The 21,748-nt window shown below is 42.6% G+C and overlaps 1 protein-coding gene across 1 annotated transcript; it reads right to left on the bottom strand.

Annotated features, from left to right (window-relative positions):
* Nucleotides 1-259: 259 nt before the first annotated feature.
* Nucleotides 260-20,990, bottom strand: LOC129813260 (deubiquitinase DESI2-like). Its single transcript, XM_055865567.1, has 5 exons — nt 19,901-20,990; nt 10,414-10,486; nt 7,192-7,285; nt 5,139-5,280; nt 260-4,822 (listed from the first exon to the last, which is right to left on the bottom strand). The coding sequence occupies exons 1-5, from the start codon at nt 19,937-19,939 to the stop codon at nt 4,571-4,573; spliced, it is 600 nt and encodes a 199-aa protein (XP_055721542.1). The 5' UTR covers nt 19,940-20,990; the 3' UTR covers nt 260-4,570.
* Between the last annotated feature and the right edge of the window lie 758 nt (nt 20,991-21,748).

Raw genomic sequence — 21,748 nt, 5'->3', positions numbered from 1 at the left:
CAACATTTGTGGCATCGTCTTACAATTCGATAAAGCACATACATAATACAATAGAAAAGGTCTTCTCTGTAGAAAGTACCAAAAATTATTTCAATGTTGAGCATGGAATACTGACCTTTACGGAACCCATTTCAATTTCAAGATAACAAAAAAAAAAAAATCTTCCTGAATTAAAAAAAAAAAAAAAAAACGTAGATGACACTACACATAAAAAAATTTATACAAATATAGATGATTTAAAAATAAGTATATAAACAAATAAATATAGTTATTTTATTTTGCCCAGTTGTCATGGAGATGATGGATAATAATGAGACACCTGTGTAATAAGCACAGGTCATGTGATTTCCTTCCTGAGAGGGGGGGGTGGGGTACAGAGGGATGGAGACAGACAGACAGACAGTAAACCAAGGAGGAGAAGAGAAAGAAAGGACAATATTGTCCTCCAGAAAGACTTATGTACGGAATGCAATGGACTGAACTTCAGAATGGAAACTATTGAGTTCTACCAGAGTAGTTGTAATATAATGCAGGAACAGAACAGAATAACATGTAGCCTAACGGCTGTCTCATCTGGAAACAGCATTATTGATATTGTTTGATAGGATGGTAGTCAGTGTAATACTCTAGTCCAGGACTGGCTGACAGGTAGGACAACTGGCTGACAGGTAGGACAACTGGCTGACAGGTAGGACAACTGGCTGACTGGTAGGACGACTGACTGACTGGTAGGACAACTGGCTGACTGGTAGGACAACTGGCTGACTGGTAGGACAACTGGCTGACTGGTAGGACAACTGACTGACTGGTAGGACAACTGACTGACTGGTAGGACAACTGGCTGACTGGTAGGACAACTGACTGACTGGTAGGGCAACTGGCTGACTGGTAGGACAACTGACTGACTGGTAGGACAACTGACTGACTGGTAGGACAACTGGCTAACTGGTAGGACAACTGGCTGACTGGTAGGACAACTGACTGACTGGTAGGACAACTGACTGACTGGTAGGCCAACTGACTGACTGGTAGGACAACTGGCTGACTGGTAGGGCAACTGACTGACTGGTAAGGCAACTGGCTGACTGGTAGGACAACTGACTGACTGGTAGGGCAACTGGCTGACTGGTAGGACAACTGACTGACTGGTAGGACAACTGGCTGACTGGTAGGCCAACTGGCTGACAGGTAGGACAACTGGCTGACAGGTAGGACAACTGGCTGACTGGTAGGACGACTGACTGACTGGTAGGACGACTGACTGACTGGTAGGACAACTGGCTGACTGGTAGGACAACTGGCTGACTGGTAGGACAACTGGCTGACTGGTAGGACAACTGACTGACTGGTAGGACAACTGACTGACTGGTAGGACAACTGGCTGACTGGTAGGACAACTGACTGACTGGTAGGGCAACTGGCTGACTGGTAGGACAACTGACTGACTGGTAGGACAACTGACTGACTGGTAGGACAACTGGCTAACTGGTAGGACAACTGGCTGACTGGTAGGACAACTGACTGACTGGTAGGACAACTGACTGACTGGTAGGCCAACTGACTGACTGGTAGGACAACTGGCTGACTGGTAGGGCAACTGACTGACTGGTAAGGCAACTGGCTGACTGGTAGGACAACTGACTGACTGGTAGGGCAACTGGCTGACTGGTAGGACAACTGACTGACTGGTAGGACAACTGGCTGACTGGTAGGCCAACTGGCTGACTGGTAGGACAACTGGCTGACTGGTAGGACAACTGGCTGACTTGTAGGACAACTGACTGACTGGTAGGCCAACTGACTGACTGGTAGGCCAACTGGCTGACTGGTAGGACAACTGGCTGACTGGTAGGACAACTGGCTGACTGGTGGGACAACTGACTGACTGGTAGGACAACTGGCTGACTGGTAGGACAACTGACTGACTGGTGGGATAACTGGCTGGCTGGTGGGACAACTGACTGACTGGTAGGACAACTGACTGACTGGTAGGACAACTGGCTGACTGGTGGGACAACTGACTGACTGGTAGGACAACTGGCTGACTGGTAGGACAACTGGCTGACTGGTAGGACAACTGGCTGACTGGTGGGACAACTGACTGACTGGTGGGACAACTGACTGACTGGTGGGATAACTGGCTGACTGGTGGGATAACTGGCTGACTGGTAGGACAACTGGCTGACTGGTAGGACAACTGGCTGACTGGTAGGACAACTGGCTGACTGGTGGGACAACTGACTGACTGGTAGGACAACTGGCTGACTGGTAGGACAACTGACTGACTGGTAGGACAACTGGCTGACTGGTGGGACAACTTCCTCCCCTTGTTTCAGGGATCACCTGTGAATCCAACACATTAAGATACATAACCTCACCAATCAAAAGATATCTCACAACAAATACCTCTTTTCCTTCACCCAATGCCCTAACTGTAACCCCCCCCCCCCACCCCTCGACAGGCACCCAGACCCCTCACACACCTACTCAATCACTCTCTGGGGAGGAGGGATCAAGAAAAAGAGGAGTTGTATGAACAGAAAACTGTGATTCAACAACTATGAGTTTCACTTTCACTGCTGAGATTTCTTATGTTGTGCATCGACTGATCGGTCACAACGGCTGAGCTTTCTTGATCAGGTTTCTGTTTCATCTCCTGATGAAAGATTGAATGATTCCCATTGAAGAAGTGTGTAAATGCACGTTTCAGAGACATCTGCCAGTGTTATTCATCACATATGATGGTAGTACATAGCTATTTATATGGGGGTGGGCGGACAATGTCTTGTTAAACAATACATGAGACCATGAAATAGACAAATAACACCCAAATGTATAATACTAATACGATAAAATGTAATCATTGAAATCAATATGGTTCAAAACTAATTTCGATGTCTTCACTTTTGTCCAATTCTTTGCACATAATTTTCAGTTAAGAATGACATTTAACAGAAATGTGCTGGTTTAAATCCCACATGTAATTACTCCTTCTAAACAGAGCACATATCACTATATATATGGTTCATATCACTATATATAGTCCACTACAACGTCCCAAAAAATCGCCAGAATATTAACTCCACCCCTCCCCCACACACATAAACAAAACATCTTTGAAGTTAAGACTGAAGGCCCAAGTAAGGAGGTTATTGAACAAGTAATGAGCAGCAAGTAACATCCTGCTAAAGTCACAATACCAGTAGTCTCAGGCAGAGACATACTTAGGTGTCGTCCCAAATGGAACCCTATGCCCTGGATAGGGCACTTATTTTGACAAGAGCCATATTGGCCCTTATCAACAACAAAAAATAGTGCACTATAATAGGGAATAGGGTTTCATAGGGCTCTGGTCTAAAATAGTGCACTATATATAGGGAATAGGGTGCCATAGGACTCTGGTCTAAAGTAGTGCACTATATATAGGGAATAGGGTTTCATAGGGCTCTGGTCTAAAATAGTGCACTATATATAGGGAATAGGGTTCCATAGGGCTCTGGTCTAAAATAGTGCACTATATAGGGAATAGGGTGCCATAGGGCTCTGGTCTAAAGTAGTGCACTATATATAGGGAATAGGGTTCCATAGGGCTCTGGTCTAAAATAGTGCACTATATAGGGAATAGGGTTTCATAGGGCTCTGGTCTAAAATAGTGCACTATATATAGGGAATAGGGTTCCATAGGGCTCTGGTCTAAAATAGTGCACTATATAGGGAATAGGGTTTCATAGGGCTCTGGTCTAAAATAGTGCACCATATATAGGGAATAGGGTGCCATAGGGCTCTGGTCTAAAGTAGTGCACTATATATAGGGAATAGGGTGCCATAGGGCTCTGGTCTAAAGTAGTGCACTATATAGGGAATAGGGTTCCATAGGGCTCTGGTCTAAAGTAGTGCACTATATATAGGGAATAGGGTTACATAGGGCTCTGGTCTAAAGTAGTGCACTATATATAGGGAATAGGGTTACATAGGGCTCTGTACTAAAATAGTGCACTATATAGGGAATAGGCTTCCATTTGGGACATCACTTTAGATGTATCTTTGTGGTGTCTGATATCCGTCTACTCTACAATAGAAGGAGTTCCGCCAGAAGGGAATCAGGGTGGATCAGGGATGAAGGCTGACAAAGGTTTAAAAGTTCATGGAAAAAGAGAAATACTACAAAGTAGCCCAGACCTACAGTACATCATGTAGCTGTTGTCAATCTAAAAGAGCCATGCCATGCTCTGAGTTAGTTGGTCAACAAACCTATAACAAATCCCCCTTCAGAATATATCTACCATATCTAAAAAGGAAGAAAACCAGGGGATCTGTAGGTTTTTGCAGGTCCCCTGGCCCCGGCGGGCTCCGCGAGCTAGTACTACCAGGCTAACTAATCATCTGTCCCCGTCTCTGTTCTCAGGGGTGGTACTATGAGGTCAGGTGGTTATTCAGTCAGGCCCACAGATATTACATCACTACATCCCCAGCACAGGTGACCTGGTGACCTTCTGGTCCAGGGTTCGAAGGTCAAAGGTAATTGAGAGAGTCCTATTGGCTGTTCTCTTCAGACCCTACAGTCATTGGCTCAGACCCGTGTATGGCGACAGCTGTGTGAGGATCCGGCGCCCGCCCCGGCGGTCCCGGAGGCTGAGTTGGGGTCGTCGTCGCTGGACTCCCCGGCCTCCCGCTCCTCCTTGCGGAGACCCATGCTGATGTGGCTCTGGAGGGCAGCGGGGGTCAGCCACTCCTTAGGGAGGCAGGTCTGGAGAAAGGGCACGCAGGAGCTGAAATAAGCCAGGCGGTTCACCCAGCGAGGGATCTCACGCCCACACAACAGCTGGAATAGAACGAGTACAAACATGGCGTCGGGAAAAGGACTGAATAATGTGGAAAAACATACTCCTCAAAATATGTATTACTGTCAATAGGTAATGTCAATAGGTAATGTCAATAGGTAATGTCAATAGGTAATGTCAATAGGTAATGTCAATAGGTAATGTCAATAGGTAATGTCAATAGGTAATGTTCCTTTTAAAAATGGTGGAAAGGCTCTATCAGATTGTTCACAATAAATGTCAATATAATGTATAATTCAAACTGTATAATGAAACAGTACTCGTCTGTATTGAAACGGTGATGAAACAGAAACTGACCTCAGACAACGAGGAGGAGAAGTGGTTGCAGTTCTTGTGCATTAGATGGTAGGAGTTGCCCTTGAAATCCCTCCCCAGCTCCTCCATGATTTTATCCATATCCTCCACTGCAAAGTCTGTTGTGCCCAAAGCAATAGCCTCCCTGTGTTAGAGGAAAAAAATGTTTTGTAATCATACTCACATCCTAACTGAAACTTGTGTTGAGCTATTGAAGTATACATGAAAAGAAGGGAAGATTCTCTGGATGGAAACATTGTAGATCTTGACTATTGATGTTCTGTATCATGTCATTCTGTATCATGTCATTCTGTATCATGTCATTCTGTATCATGTCATTCTGTATCATGTCATTCTATATCACGTCATTCTGTATCACGTCATTCTGTATTATGTCATTCTGTATCATGTCATTCTGTTATCATGTCATATTCTGTATCACGTCATTCTGTATTATGTCATTCTGTATCATGTCATTCTGTATCATGTCATTCTGTATCATGTCATTCTGTATCATGTCATTCTGTATCATGTCATTCTGTATCATGTCATTCTATATCACGTCATTCTGTATCACGTCATTCTGTATTATGTCATTCTGTATTATGTCATTCTATATTACGTCATTCTGTATCATGTCATTCTGTATTATGTCATTCTGTATCACGTCATTCTGTATCACGTCATTCTATATCACGTCATTCTGTATCACGTCATTCTGTATTATGTCATTCTGTATTATGTCATTCTGTTATCATGTCATATTCTGTATCATGTCATATTCTGTATCATGTCATATTCTGTATCATGTCATATTCTGTATCATGTCATTCTGTATCATGTTATATTCTGTATCATGTCATTCTGTATCATGTCATTCTGTATCATGTCATTCTGTATTATGTCATTCTGTATTATCTTTCATGTTTTGTGTGGAACCCCAGGAAGAGTAGCTGCTGCTTTTACAACAGCTAATGGAGGATCCTAATAAACTAGCAAAATGAAAGGTGGTAATTGGGTGCATGTAGTGTTATTCTATCTCCGTATAGAAACCAGTACCAGTCACTCCTGTCCCAAACACAAACCATCAAGCTACAATGAATGAATACAAGGCCGCTGCTCAGTAGGCCATGTCTGAGTCCCAAGTTGCATGTCTGCGTCCCAAGTTGCATGTCTGCGTCCCAAGTTGCATGTCTGTGTCCCAAGTTGCATGTCTGCGTCCCAAGTTGCATGTCTGCGTCCCAAGTTGCATGTCTGCGTCCCAAGTTGCATGTCTGCGTCCCAAGTTGCATGTCTGCGTCCCAAGTTGCATGTCTGAGTCCCAAGTTGCATGTCTGAGTCCCAAGTTGCATGTCTGCGTCCCAAGTTGCATGTCTGAGTCCCAAGTTGCATGTCTGCGTCCCAAGTTGCATGTCTGCGTCCCAAGTTGCATGTCTGCGTCCCAAGTTGCATGTCTGCGTCCCAAGTTGCATGTCTGAGTCCCAAGTTGCATGTCTGCGTCCCAAGTTGCATGTCTGCGTCCCAAGTTGCATGTCTGCGTCCCAAGTTGCATGTCTGAGTCCCAAGTTGCATGTCTGCGTCCCAAGTTGCATGTCTGAGTCCCAAGTTGCATGTCTGCGTCCCAAGTTGCATGTCTGAGTCCCAAGTTGCATGTCTGCGTCCCAAGTTGCATGTCTGAGTCCCAAGTTGCATGTCTGCGTCCCAAGTTGCATGTCTGCGTCCCAACTTGCATGTCTGCGTCCCAAATGTAGTCTTATGGGCCTTGGTCAAAAAGGGAATAGGGTGCAGTTTGGGATACATTGTAATGTTGTCTTCACATTGCTACTGCAAACAAAGATAGTCTTTGGTTTCCTGTTCCTGTCATGAAACAGCGGCCATTGACCACTTCTTTATGTGATTAGGCACTTTGTGTACCCGTGTGTGTGTGTGTGTGTGTGTGTGTGTGTGTGTGTGTGTGTGTGTGTGTGTGTGTGTGTGTGTGTGTGTGTGTGTGTGTGTGTGTGTGTGTGGGGGTGTGTGTGTGTGTGTGTATGTGTGTGTTTTAATGTAAACTCACTTGAACTTGAAGGTCTCTCCTAATTCAGTGGCGTTTCCAGGATTGATTTCAAATATGCCACTGAAGGGATACGGATGGCCGCCATATGCAAACTCTGTAGTGAAGAAGAGGAATAAGGAACACACGAGGTACATGTGCTGTCTTCATAGAGACAGCTCACGATACGGGCATGAGAAGAATGATGGCTGTCGCCTCCTTGCTTTCCAACAAAGGTACATGAACCGTGTAGCAAAGCTGAAGGTGAGACGATATCGTGCTGTGTGAGACGATATCGTGCTGTGTGAGACGATATCGTGCGGTGTGAGACGATATCGTGCTGTGTGAGACGATATCGTGCGGTGTGAGACGATATCGTGCGGTGTGAGACGATATCGTGCGGTGTGAGAATCTCTATGGAATAGAAGCTGTATTATAGAATGATTATGGGATAGAAGCTGTGTTATATAATATCTGGAATAGAAGCTGTGTTACAGAATAGCTATGGAATAGAAGCTGTGTATACAGAATAGCTAAGGAATAGAAGCTGTGTTATAGAATCTCTGGAATAGAAGCTGTGTTATAGAATATCTATGAAATAGAAGCTGTGTTATAGAATCTCTATGGAATAGAAGCTGTGTTACAGAATCTCTATGGAATAGAAGCTGTATTATAGAATATCTCTGGAATAGAAGCTGTGTTATAGAATCTCTATGGAATAGAAGCTGTATTATAGAGTCATTATGGAATAGAAGCTGTGTTATAGAATCTTTAAGGAATAGAAGCTGTGTTATAGAGTCATTATGGAATAGAAGCTGTGTTAGAATCTCTATGGAATAGAAGCTGTGTTATAGAATCTCTATGGAATAGAAGCTGTGTTATAGAATCTCTATGGAATATAAGCTGTATTATAGAATATCTATGGAATAGAAGCTGTGTTATATAATCTCTATGGAATAGAAGCTGTGTTATAGAATCTCTATGGAATAGAAGCTGTGTTATAGAATCTCTATGGAATAGAAGCTGTGTTATAGAGTCATTATGGAATAGAAGCTGTGTTATAGAATCTCTATGGAATAGAAGCTGTGTTATAGAATCTCTATGGAATAGAAGCTGTGTTATAGAATCTCTATGGAATAGAAACTGTGTTATATAATCTCTATGGAATAGAAGCTGTGTTACAGAATCTCTATGGAATATAAGCTGTGTTATAGAATCTCTATGGAATAGAAGCTGTGTTATAGAATCTCTATGGAATAGAAGCTGTGTTATAGAATCTCTATGGAATAGAAGCTGTGTTACAGAATCTCTATGGAATAGAAGCTGTGTTATAGAATATCTATGGAATAGAAGATGTGTTATAGAATATATATGGAATAGAAGCTGTGTTATAGAATCTCTATGGAATAGAAGATGTGTTATAGAATATATATGGAATAGAAGCTGTGTTATAGAATCTCTATTGAATAGAAGCTGTGTTATATAATCTCTATGGAATAGAAGCTGTGTTATAGAATCTCTATGGAATAGAAGCTGTGTTATATAATCTCTATGGAATAGAAGATGTGTTATAGAATATATATGGAATAGAAGCTGTGTTATAGAATCTCTATGGAATAGAAGCTGTGTTATATAATCTCTATGGAATAGAAACTGTGTTATAGAATATCTATGGAATAGAAGCTGTGTTACATAATCTCTATGGAATATAAACTGTATTATAGAATATCTATGGAATAGAAGCTGTATTATAGAATCTCTATGGAATAGAAGCTGTGTTATAGAGTCATTGTGGAATAGAAGCTGTGTTATAGAATCTCTATGGAATAGAAGCTGTGTTATAGAATCTCTGGAATAGAGTATATGTTATAGAATCACTATGGAATAGAAGCTGTGTTATAGAGTCATTATGGAATAGAAGCTGTGTTATAGAATCTCTATGGAATAGAAGCTGTGTTATAGAATCTCTATGGAATAGAAGCTGTGTTATAGAATCTCTATGGAATAGAAGCTGTGTTATAGAATCTCTATGGAATAGAAACTGTGTTATATAATCTCTATGGAATAGAAGCTGTGTTACAGAATCTCTATGGAATAGAAGCTGTATTATAGAATATCTATGGAATAGAAGCTGTGTTATAGAGTCATTATGGAATAGATGCTGTGTTATAGAATCTCTATGGAATAGAAGCTGTGTTATAGAATCTCTATGGAATAGAAGCTGTGTTATAGAATCTCTATGGAATATAAGCTGTGTTATAGAATCTCTATGGAATAGAAGCTGTGTTATAGAATCTCTATGGAATAGAAGCTGTGTTATAGAATATATATGGAATAGAAGCTGTGTTATAGAATCTCTATGGAATAGAAGCTGTGTTATAGAATCTCTATGGAATAGAAGCTGTGTTATAGAATATCTATGGAATAGAAGCTGTGTTATAGAGTCATTATGGAATAGAAGCTGTGTTATAGAATCTCTATTGAATAGAAGCTGTGTTATATAATCTCTATGGAATAGAAGCTGTGTTATAGAATATCTATGGAATAGAAGCTGTGTTATAGAATCTCTATGGAATAGAAGATGTGTTATAGAATATATATGGAATAGAAGCTGTGTTATAGAATCTCTATGGAATAGAAGCTGTGTTATATAATCTCTATGGAATAGAAACTGTGTTATAGAATATCTATGGAATAGAAGCTGTGTTACATAATCTCTATGGAATATAAACTGTATTATAGAATATCTATGGAATAGAAGCTGTATTATAGAATCTCTATGGAATAGAAGCTGTGTTATAGAGTCATTGTGGAATAGAAGCTGTGTTATAGAATCTCTATGGAATAGAAGCTGTGTTATAGAATCTCTGGAATAGAATATATGTTATAGAATCACTATGGAATAGAAGCTGTGTTATAGAGTCATTATGGAATAGAAGCTGTGTTATAGAATCTCTATGGAATAGAAGCTGTGTTATAGAATCTCTATGGAATAGAAGCTGTGTTATAGAATCTCTATGGAATAGAAGCTGTGTTACAGAATCTCTATGGAATAGAAGCTGTGTTATAGAATCTCTATGGAATAGAAGCTGTGTTATAGAATCTCTATGGAATAGAAGCTGTGTTATAGAGTCATTATGGAATAGAAGCTGTGTTATAGAAACATTTCACATTTCCTCTCCATTTTGCCATCAACACAATGAATAAGTAAGGGAATGAGAAAGTAGTGAAGGTCTTCCTCTGTACCTCGGCCATAGATCTCAATGCCTGAGTGGTAGACTCCAACACCCAGAGTGGAAGTGTACTCATTGATCCAGTACTAGAACGAGAGAGAGAGAGAGACAGAGACAGAGACAGAGAGACAGAGAGAGAGACAGAGAGAGAGAGGGAGACAGAGAGAGAGAGAGATTTAACCAGGCAAGTCAGTTAAGAACAAATTATTATTTTCAATGACGGCCTAGGAACAGTGGGTTAACTGCCTGTTCAAGGGCAGAATGACAGATTGTACCTTGTCAGCTCGGGGATTCGAACTTGCAACCTTTCGGTTACTTGTCCGAAACCACTAGACTACCCTGCCGCCTCATTCTCCTAAGGATACAGAGTAAATTGTAGTACAACATATCTGGAGACTGTTTATGGTTTTGATCAGATCCATACACCAGGGTTAAGTTTAATAAGTGCATACAAACCTATCATACATCTCCATTATGACGTGGCTTCCCCTGAATGCAGGGTAAGTGGCTAGTTGTCATGGTTTCGCCTGAATGCAGGGTAAATGGCTGGTTGTCATGGCTTCCACTGAATGCAGGGTAAGTGGCTGGTTGTCATGGTTTCCACTGAATGCAGGGTAAGTGGCTGGTTGTCATGGTTTCCACTGAATGCAGGGTAAGTGGCTGGTTGTCATGGTTTCCACTGAATGCAGGGTAAGTGGCTGGTTGTCATGGTTTCCACTGAATGCAGGGTAAGTGGCTAGATGACGTGGCTTCCACTGAATGCAGGGTAGGTGGCTAGATGACGTGGCTTCCACTGAATGCAGGGTAGGTGGCTAGATGACGTGGCTTCCCCTGAATGCAGGGTAAATGGCTGGTTGTCATGGTTTCGCCTGAATGCAGGGTAAGTGGCTGGTTGTCATGGTTTCGCCTGAATGCAGGGTAAGTGGCTGGTTGTCATGGTTTCCACTGAATGCAGGGTAAGTGGCTGGTTGTCATGGCTTCCACTGAATGCAGGGTAAGTGGCTGGTTGTCATGGTTTCGCCTGAATGCAGGGTAAGTGGCTGGTTGTCATGGTTTCCACTGAATGCAGGGTAAGTGGCTAGATGACGTGGCTTCCACTGAATGCAGCGTAGGTGGTAGGTGAACAGGATAATGATGCTCACGGACAGGATATTGATGCTCGTGGACAGGATATTGATGCTCGTGGACAGGATATTGACGCTCATGGACAGGATATTGATGCTCGTGGACATGATATTGAAGCTCGTGGACAGGATATTGATGCTCATGGACAGGATATTGATGCTCGTGAACAGGATATTGATGCTCGTGGATATTGATGCTCGTGGATATTGATGCTCGTGGACAGGATATTGATGATCGTGGACAGGATATTGACGCTCATGGACAAGATATTGATGCTCGTGGACAGGATATTGACGCTCGTGGACAGGATATTGATGCTCGTGGACAGGATATTGATGCTCGTGAACAGGATATGGCAGTGTGACCAACCAGGGCAGTCACTTGTATCATTGCACATTTGGAAACTATAAATCGCTGAATTAAAAAAAAAAAAAAGTAGATATTTGCATTATGCATGATAGTATTTTCCTTTCAAATCCAGAAATGAATGCAAAGTAAATTATAATCCAAAATGTAAATACAAGCAGGTCTGACAACCAAGCACCTGTTCACAGAAACACAGTCGGGGGAGGGGAAGGGATGTCGATCATGTCAGTGAAATGACAGTGTCGTGTATTTCTTCAAAACAGGCTCTCACATGGAACAGTCTGTATTACAATTGGTGGACCGATAATGCAAAAGAATTTAACTGTAATTTGTGTACTGGAGGTATTCTGTGTTATTGGCCTTCGTTTGAACCTGACACCATCTGTACATCGCTGGAAGAGTGAGCTCTTGGTATTTGATCGTGCCTTGCATCTCTTTGGTCTAAGGCTGTGATGATGCATGCGGTCTCTGAGCACCTCCCACATTCAACTGTCTGTCTGTCTATGTACAAAATGGCATCACACCTCACTACACATTATCCTCCAGTCTCTCTCTCTCTCTCTCTGTCTCTCTCTCTCTCTGTCTCTCTCTCTCTCTCTCTGCATCACTCTCTTCCAGAAATCGACCCATCAATCCTTCTCTCACTAGCTAGGTTTCCATCCAATTGGCGAAAGATTGAAATGGAAAGATGCATAAAGATAATATCAGCATTTTCACACCAGTGGTGCGTTTCCACCAAACGGACTTGCTGAGGATAACAAGCAGTCCGTGATGACATAGTGATGACATAGAGATGACATAGTGATGACATAGTGGTGACATAGGGATGGCATAGTGGTGACATAGTGATGACATAGTGGTGACATAGGGATGACATAGTGGTGACATAGTGATGACATAATGGTGACATAGGGATGACATAGTGGTGACATAGTGATGGCATAGTGGTGACATAGTGGTGACATAGTGGTGACATAGTGATGACATAGTGGTGACATAGTGATGACATAGTGATGACAGTGCACATAAAAAGGTACTTATTAATGTAAAAAAAAGTGTTATGTATCGAAGAAAAATCTACAGTGTTTCCATGGCATTTTCAACTCTACCGATATTTTTATCACAAAAAACTGTTGCATTAAATGGCAAAACATACCCACTCTGATCTTGGCACATGCCCTCTAGCCAACAGCTCACAGAGACAGTGTGGGTAGGCTAGTCTAAATGGTGAGACTATTACGGACAATAGCGATTTTATTACTTGTCAAAGCATCGATCATCATGTCACCAGAATTACACCCTCGATATCTATTGGATAAGGAGCATCAAGCGCATCACCCTGTGAAGTTCACAACTCATGTCATCTGTAGCCTCGTAAACTCGTCGTAGTGGGACGACCACACCACATATGATCAAGACGACTGACTCCTAGTTTACTTCCATATGATGGATATTATACCAATATTTGCACGTATATCAAAAATCACACACACCACAAATGAATTCTGACAGACACAAAAAAGGACCCACCATCTGCGGACATTTCCTGTTTCCGTAAACCCCCCTGTCATTACTTTTTAATGCGTCAGGTAATTCATCCGCATTAAACGGTTGGATGGAAACCTGGTTACTGCAGAGATTACAGTCATTCAGAGATTACAGTCATTCAGAGATTACAGTCATTCAGAGATTACAGTCATTCTGAGATTACAGTCATTCAGAGATTACAGTCATTCAGAGATTACAGTCATTCAGAGATTACAGTCATTCAGAGTACAGTCATTCTGAGATTACAGTCATTCAGAGATTACAGTCATTCAGAGATTACAGTCATTCAGAGATTACAGTCATTCAGAGTACAGTCATTCTGATTACAGTCATTCAGAGAGTACAGTCATTCAGATTACAGTCATTCTGAGTTTACAGTCATTCTGAGATTACAGTCATTCAGAGATTACAGTCATTCAGAGATTACAGTCATTCAGAGATTACAGTCATTCAGATTACAGTCATTCAGAGTACAGTCATTCAGATTAGTCATTCATATTACAGTCATTCTGAGTACAGTCATTCAGAGTACAGTCATTCAGAGTACAGTCATTCAGATTACAGTCATTCAGAGTACAGTCATTCAGAGTACAGTCATTCAGAGTACAGTCATTCAGAGATTACAGTCATTCAGAGTACAGTCATTCAGAGTACAGTCATTCAGAGACTACAGTCATTCAGAGTACAGTCATTCTGAGATTACAGTCATTCTGATTACAGTCATTCAGAGAGTACAGTCATTCAGATTACAGTCATTCTGAGTTTACAGTCATTCTGAGATTACAGTCATTCAGAGATTACAGTCATTCAGAGATTACAGTCATTCAGAGATTACAGTCATTCAGATTACAGTCATTCAGAGTACAGTCATTCAGATTAGTCATTCAGATTACAGTCATTCTGAGTACAGTCATTCAGAGTACAGTCATTCAGATTACAGTCATTCAGAGTACAGTCATTCAGAGTACAGTCATTCAGAGTACAGTCATTCAGAGATTACAGTCATTCAGAGTACAGTCATTCAGAGACTACAGTCATTCAGAGATTACAGTCATTCAGAGTACAGTCATTCTGAGATTACAGTCATTCTGAGATTACAGTCATTCAGATTACAGTCATTCAGAGAGTACAGTCATTCTGAGTTTACAGTCATTCAGATTACAGTCATTCAGATTACAGTCATTCTGAGTTTACAGTCATTCAGAGATTACAGTCATTCAGAGATTACAGTCATTCAGATTACAGTCATTCAGAGTACAGTCATTCAGATGAGTCATTCAGATTACAGTCATTCAGAGTACAGTCATTCAGAGTACAGTCATTCAGAGTACAGTCATTCAGATTACAGTCATTCAGAGTACAGTCATTCAGAGTACAGTCATTCAGAGATTACAGTCATTCAGAGTACAGTCATTCAGAGTACAGTCATTCTGAGATTACAGTCATTCAGAGTACAGTCATTCTGAGATTACAGTCATTCAGAGTACAGATCTGTACCCTTCTTCCCAAGTGTGCACTTAGATTTAAAAACGGCCAAAGGGAGTCTTCAATCAATCAACCAATCAAATGTTTTTTATGAAGTTCGGTTCGATTCCCAAGGGGGACCAGTATGAAAATGTATGTACTCTATAATGTAAGTCTCTCTGGATAAGAGAGTCTGCTAAATGACTCACTACTGTCAGTCTCTCTGGATAAGAGAGTCTGCTAAATTACTCTCTACTGTAGGTCTCTCTGGATAAGAGAGTCTGCTAAATGACCCTCTACTGTAAGTCTCTCTGGATAAGAGAGTCTGCTAAATGACTCTCTACTGTAAGTCTTTCTGGATAAGAGAGTCTGCTAAATGACTCTCTACTGTAAGTCTTTCTGGATAAGAGCGTCTGCTGAATGACTAAAATGTACATCATCTCCACCAATCCATTCTGGTTATAGTCCAAACAAAGGGAAGAAAATTGGGATGAAGCCTATGACTCTCAATCTAAGCCATTATCACTCTTTCTGGTTGCCTGGCTACCCATCCACATCACCCAGCCAAACTGGTGTTTCTTCTCCACCATGAGTCTGGATTCACCATGAGTCTGGATTCCCTGCGAGTCTGGATTCACCATGAGTCTGGATTCCCTGCGAGTCTGGATTCACCATGAGTCTGGAATCATCATGAGTCTGGAATCATCATGAGTCTGGAATCATCATGAGTCTGGATTCACCATGAGTCTGGAATCACCATGAGTCTGGAATCACCATGAGTCTGGAATCATCATGAGTCTGGATTCACCATGAGTCTGGATTCACCATGAGTCTGGATTCACCATGAGTCTGGAATCATCATGAGTCTGGATTCACCATGAGTCTGGAATCACCATGAGTCTGGAATCATCATGAGTCTGGATTCACCATGAGTCTGGATTCATCATGAGTCTGGAATCATCATGAGTCTGGACTCATCATGAGTTTGGATTCACCATGAGTCTGGAATCATCATGAGTCTGGATTCACCATGAGTCTGGATTCACCATGAGTCTGGAATCATCATGAGTCTCGATTCACCATGAGTCTGGATTCACCATGAGTCTGGAATCATCATGAGTCTGGATTCACCATGAGTCTGGAATCACCATGAGTCTGGAATCATCATGAGTCTGGATTCACCATGAGTCTGGATTCACCATGAGTCTGGATTCACCATGAGTTTGGATTCACCATGGGTCTGGAATCATCATGAGTCTGGAATCACCATGAGTCTGGAATCACCATGAGTCTGGAATCATCATGAGTCTGGATTCACCATGAGTCTGGATTCACCGTGAGTCTGGATTCACCGTGAGTCTGGATTCACCATGAGTCTGGATTCACCATGAGTCTGGATTCACCATGAGTCTGGATTCACCATGAGTCTGGATTCGCCGCGAGTCTGGATTCACCATGAGTCTGGAATCATCATGAGTCTGGAATCATCAGAATCATCATGAGTCTGGATTCACCATGAGTCTGGATTCACCATGAGTCTGGAATCACCATGAGTCTGGAATCATCATGAGTCTGGATTCACCATGAGTCTGGATTCACCATGAGTCTGGAATCACCATGAGTCTGGAATCATCATGAGTCTGGAATCACCATGAGTCTGGAATCATCATGAGTCTGGATTCACCATGAGTCTGGATTCACCATGAGTCTGGATTAACCATGAGTCTGGATTCACTATGAGTCTGGATTCACCATGAGTCTGGATTCACCATGAGTCTGGATTCACCATGAGTCTGGATTCACCATGAGTCTGGAATCACCATGAGTCTGGATTCACCATGAGTCTGGAATCACCATGAGTCTGGATTCACCATGAGTCTGGAATCATCAGAATCATCATGAGTCTGGATTCACCATGAGTCTGGAATCACCATGAGTCTGGATTCATCATGAGTCTGGATTCACCATGAGTCTGGATTCACCATGAGTCTGGAATCACCATGAGTCTGGAATCACCATGAGTCTGGAATAACCATGAGTCTGGATTCACCATGAGTCTGGAATCATCATGAGTCTGGATTCACCATGAGTCTGGATTCACCATGAGTCTGGAATCACCATGAGTCTGGATTCACCATGAGTCTGGATTCACCATGAGTCTGGATTCACCATGAGTCTGGAATCATCATGAGTCTGGAATCATCATGAGTCTGGATTCACCATGAGTCTGGATTCACCATGAGTCTGGAATCACCATGAGTCTGGAATCATCATGAGTCTGGATTCACCATGAGTCTGGATTCACCATGAGTCTGGATTCACCATGAGTCTGAATTCACCATGAGTCTGGAATCATCATGAGTCTGGATTCACCATGAGTTTGGATTCACCATGAGTCTGGATTCACCATGAGTCTGGATTAACCATGAGTCTGGAATCACCATGAGTCTAGATTCACCATGAGTCTGGATTCACCATGAGTCTGGAATCATCATGAGTCTGGATTCACCATGAGTCTGGATTCACCATGAGTCTGGAATCACCATGAGTCTGGAATCATCAGAATCATCATGAGTCTGGATTCACCATGAGTCTGGATTCACCATGAGTCTGGAATCACCATGAGTCTGGAATCACCATGAGTCTGGATTCACCATGAGTCTGGATTCATCATGAGTCTGGATTTGCCTCCCCCTACGATTTCTAGAATGCGAACACATTCTGACAGTTCCGAATGGTCTCAGAATCTGATAGGTTGGGCAAGAGCCTACATGATGATGTTATTAACTTTGATACTCTGATTGGTTAAGAGACGATCCAATCACTGATTCCTTTGTTTTGTACAACGCCCCGCGTTTTGAAATCACACAAACGACTTCTAGGAGGGCAAGTTTCAGACAATGTAGGTAGTGATGGATAGAGCAGCGGAATTATATTCAGGCTGAGTCGTCATGGCAAAGCTTTGGGGTTGTGGCACGCAGCACTTGCATGACCTGTAGTTTTCCAGCCAATGACTTGGTCCTAGACAGGAAATGGGCTGGCTGATGGGCTAGTCAGTCTTTAGCCCAGTGGGACAAAATTAGGTGTTTTATGCAAAATTATAATGCTTTTTTTTAATTATTTTGCCTTTATTTAACCAGGTAGGCTAGTTGAGAACGAGTTCTCATTTGCAACTGCGACCTGGCCAAGATAAAGTAAAGCAGTGTGACACAAACAACAACACAGAGTTACACATGGAGTAAACAAACGTACAGTCAATAACACAATAGAAAAAAAAGAAAGTCTATATACAGTGTGTGCAAATGGCGTGAGGAGGTAAGGCAATAAATAGGCCATAGTAGCGGAGTAATTACAATTTAGCAGATTAACACTGGAGTGATAGATGGGCAGATGATGATGTGCAAGTAGAAATACTGGTGTACAAAAGAGCAGTAAAGTAAATAAAAACAATATGGGGATGAGGTAGTTGGGTGGGCTATTTACAGATGGGCTATGTACAGCTGCAGTGATCGGTAAGCTGCTCAGATAACTAATGTTTAAAGTTAGTGAGGGAAATATAAGTCTCCAGCTTCAGCGATTTTTGCAATTCTTTCCAGTCACTGGCAGCAGAGAACTGGAAGGAAAGGCGGTCAAAGGAGGTGTTGGCTTTGGGGATGAACAGTGAAATATACCTGCTGGAACGCGTGCTACGGGTAAGTGTTGTTATCGTGACCAGTGAGCTGAGATAAGGCGAAGCTTTACCTAGCATAGACTTGTAGATGACCTGGAGCCAGTGGGTCTGGCGACAAATATGAAGCGAGGACCAGCCAACATGAGCATACAGGTCGCAGTGGTGGGTGGTATAAGGCGCTTTGGTAACAAAACTGATGGCACTGTGATAGACTACATCCAATTTGCTGAGTAGAGTATTGGCAGCTATTTTGCAGATGATATCGCCGAAGTCGAGGATCGGTAGGATAGTCAGTTTTACAAGGGTATGTTTGGCGGCGTGAGTGAAGGAGGCTTTGTTGCGAAATAGAAAGCCGATTATAGATTTGATTTTGGATTGGAGATGTTTGATATGAGTCTGGAAGGAGAGTTTACAGTCTAGCCAGACACCTAGGTATTTGTAGTTGTCCACGTATTCTAGGTTAGAACCGTCCAGAGTAGTGATGCTAATCGGGCATGGGCGGGTACGGGCAGCGAATGGTTGAAAACATGCATTTGGTTTTGCTAGCGTTCATGCTAATAATGGGTGCTTCTAGGGAAAGCAACTGGGCCAGTGTGTTTGAAATGCCTGGAACGATTTCTGGTCCCAGCCCATCCCTCATCCCAGCAGAGCAGAGCTACAGTGGGACGGCAGGGTAGCCTAGTGGTTAGTGTTGGACTAGTAACTGAAAGGTTGTACGATTGAATCCCCTGCGCTGACAAGGTAAAAATCTGTCGTTCTGCTCCTGAACAAGGCAGTTAACCCACCGTTCCTAGGCCGTTATTGAAAATAAGAATTGGTTCATAACTGACTTGCCTAGTTAAATAAATGAAACATTTTTAAAAAACAGTGGGATATAATCAGCTGTTACATTTACGTCATTTAGCAGACGCTCTTATCCAGAGCGACTTACAAATTGGAAAGTTCATACATATTCATCCTGGTCCCCCTGTGGGAATTGAACCCACAACCCTGGCGTTGCAAGCACCATGCTCTACCAACTGAGCCACACAGGACCACGATGTCTGTTACTTTCAGACATCCTCATATGTGACTCCTGGCCTGGAGATATCTGAAGGGAGGAGAGGGGCCAACACTGCACCTGGCTGGTTGTCTACCAAGGGACTCAATATCCATTCTGGTGTGTGTGTGTGTGTGTGTGTGTGTGTGTGTGTGTGTGTGTGTGTGTGTGTGTGTGTGTGTGTGTGTGTGTGTGTGTGTGTGTGTGTGTGTGTGTGTGTGTGTGTGTGAATGAATAGTATGTTACATTGATTCCCATGCACAGAAAACGTCCAACACACAATCTTACCATATCATACACATTAAGGATAACAGGTTCATTGGCCATGGTTTAATGCTGAGATGGGAAGGCAGCGTCCTCCAGCTCCAGTTATAGTAGCACCTTCAGCCCCCCGACACCCCAGAGGTGCATATAGGATGTGCGCTTCCCGGATGGGCTACTCACACTGCGCCGTATTGGATGGAACACCGGGATAGAAGGATGGATCGAATGTCTGTCATGCCTCAGCCAAAACAAAAAAATCGGTCCAAGAATTGTACCCGTTCCAAAGCCAAGGGTATCTCGATTGTAGATGTTGAAAAAATTACTATATCAAATATCAAGGCAGCGAAACGTGAACGACGAATGTTTCGCTTTTTGGCTGTAAAGACCACAGGCACGCACATAACGGTACTAGATCCCGACCGGAGATAGCTTGCTACAGTAGCTAGCTCGAGCTAGACAGTTACAGAACTGTTGAACACGGCCCATTTCTATTCCCAAAGCAAGAAAAATAGGTCCTCTGGAAACCAAATGATGGTTACCGTTAGTTTCACTTTGCTTGCATCCGTTGTCACATAAATAGCGATGAATTGCGTGTATTTTGAGATGCTAAAACAACACCACTGGGAGGATGAATATGCGAGTGTTCGAATCCGGAAATGTCAGCCAGGTCGAGAGCCGCCTAATTTCACTTTTCTCTCAAATGCGGCCACGGAAGGCTGTAAGGCAAAAATAGATAGTATATAAAAAGCTAGCTGGCTATAGATTCACGTATTGTTTTACGGTTCACTTTTGGCTTGTCAGCTGTGTGGTGAAAGCTAGCAACAGCGTAGACGGTATCAGTGGTGCATGATGTGGCCCTCATCACACAGACAAATCGAGAGAGTCGTGTCGTTTTGCCGTAGGTAGTCAGCTACCGTCCTCTGTCTCTGTCCGTTCGATGAGATATCCTCCCCACCCAATCGTATCTCTCACCGCAAATAAAAAAAAACGGTGTCCTCCGGTCTCGTGAAAACTGCTCAAAAGAAAGTGAATGACATCATCCGAACCGTGTGGTGCGTGCCTCACAGCTGGCTGGAAAGTCCTGTGGACGAGCCGGGTTCTCTGTGAATGGGAATGGGTGGATTCGATTATGTTGAGCGGTGGGAAACCGGTCTATGGCCCGTGACGTGAACGGGCAAAAGTGGTGAGGGTAGAGCACCCTTCTCAAATAGAACAGTCATTTTTTGTAATTTTATTTAAACTTTATTTTACTAGGAAAGTCAGATAAGAACAAATTCTTATTTACAATGACGATCAAGCCTGGCCAAATCTGAGCCAATTTTGCGCCCGCACTATGGGACTCCCAATCACGGCTGGATGTGGTACAGCCTGGATTCGAACCAGGGACTGTAGTGACACCTCTTGCACCGAGATGCAGTGCCTTTAGAGCGCTGCGCCACTCGGGGGCGGAGTAATCCGCACTGCTTGGTGATGTTGTCAACAAGGCAGCATGGTGCATCGTCCAGAAACATACATCTCTTTTCAAAAAAATACTATGTTAGAATGTTTTAACTAGTTTTCATTGGGAAGGCAAATCAAGCGTTTTTATCAGAAGCAAACACTTTTGCATGTGAAAATACAAAATCCTACTCATTACCTCACTTTTGTTTTGAGACATCTTCGCCCCAGGCCTTGAAAGGGACCAAATTGCCATGTTGAATACAACTGGGACCTCGGAAATCTCTTTAAAGTACTACTTAAGTCGTTTTTTGGGGTACCTGTACTTTACTTCACTATTTATATACATTTATGTCTGAGTGTTGGAGTGTGTCCCTGGCTTTCCATAAATTAAATAAAAACACAAAAATGTTGCCATCTGGTTTGCTTAATATA

This window comes from Salvelinus fontinalis, chromosome 16 (genome assembly GCF_029448725.1).
Source record: "Salvelinus fontinalis isolate EN_2023a chromosome 16, ASM2944872v1, whole genome shotgun sequence".
NCBI classification, from domain to species: domain Eukaryota; kingdom Metazoa; phylum Chordata; class Actinopteri; order Salmoniformes; family Salmonidae; genus Salvelinus; species Salvelinus fontinalis.
Note: the sequence above shows the minus strand (reverse complement) of the source record. Positions and strands in the feature narration are given on the sequence as shown.